This window comes from Monoraphidium neglectum (genome assembly GCF_000611645.1).
Source record: "Monoraphidium neglectum strain SAG 48.87 unplaced genomic scaffold scaffold02248, whole genome shotgun sequence".
Classification (NCBI taxonomy): Eukaryota; Viridiplantae; Chlorophyta; class Chlorophyceae; order Sphaeropleales; family Selenastraceae; genus Monoraphidium; species Monoraphidium neglectum.
Window position 1 is genome coordinate 9879 of NW_014011380.1, and position 753 is coordinate 10631.

Consider the following 753-nt stretch of genomic DNA (forward strand, 5'->3'; position numbering starts at 1 on the left):
GGGGGGGGGGGGGGCGGGGATGAGAGCGAGGGGATGGGGGTGCCAGGGGGTGCCCGATGGCTTGCAGCAGTCGGACTGGCAAGGGGTGACGTAGGTTGCACAGCCACATGCAGCGCTGCTGCAAGTCATCAATCATCTTTAGGATGGGGTTTGGGGCTCGGGGTTGTCACTGCTCTTGACACGCGTCGGCAACCACAGCAGCTCAAGGCAGCTGCAATCCCCTTCTCCTCACCGCCCTTCCCACGCGCCCTCGCCCCTCGACCCCGGCTCTGCAGGTGCGCAATCAGGAGGGTGGTGCCCCCCAGGTGGTGCCTGTGTCCAGTGGTGTGGCCTTTGAGGACCTCCAGCTCAGTGTTCACGCCGCCAGCGCAGACTGGCTGTACCAGGTGGGACAGCGGCCCCAGGGGGCGGGGGGGCGCATTGGGGGTTGACCAGCTGCCGGATGATCTGCGCGCACACTCCGCGGTATCCATTCTCTGGGCTCCGGGTGCAGGGCGGGGGTGCTTGAGGGCGGACTGGATTGCTCCTGGCATGGGCACGTGTGTCGTAGACACCCAGGTGCTGGCCAAGGGGTGCTTCTGGTTAGCGCGTGTGAAGGGCTCTGAAGCCGCCTTCTGACACGTGAGAAGCATTGACCCGCTGGGGCTGGGTGCCCCCCCCCTTTCTTCCCCCCTCCCCCCTCTTGAAAGGCCCTGCTGTACGTGTTCAAGGGGGCGGTGCGGCGCCAGATTGAGGGCGCCATGGACGACGCAC

General features: G+C 66.5%; 1 protein-coding gene across 1 annotated transcript in view; it reads left to right on the plus strand.

Moving 5' to 3' along the window:
* Positions 1-618, plus strand: part of MNEG_10270 (BPI/LBP/CETP domain protein) — a gene marked incomplete at both ends in the record, with an annotated part of 1769 nt that extends 1151 nt beyond the window's left edge. Inside the window, 2 exons of the mRNA XM_014041261.1 lie at positions 276-386; positions 559-618. Of these exons, the coding sequence (XP_013896715.1) occupies positions 276-386; positions 559-618 (171 nt within the window). The remainder of the gene's footprint in view (positions 1-275; positions 387-558) is intronic.
* Positions 619-753: the final 135 nt, after the last annotated feature.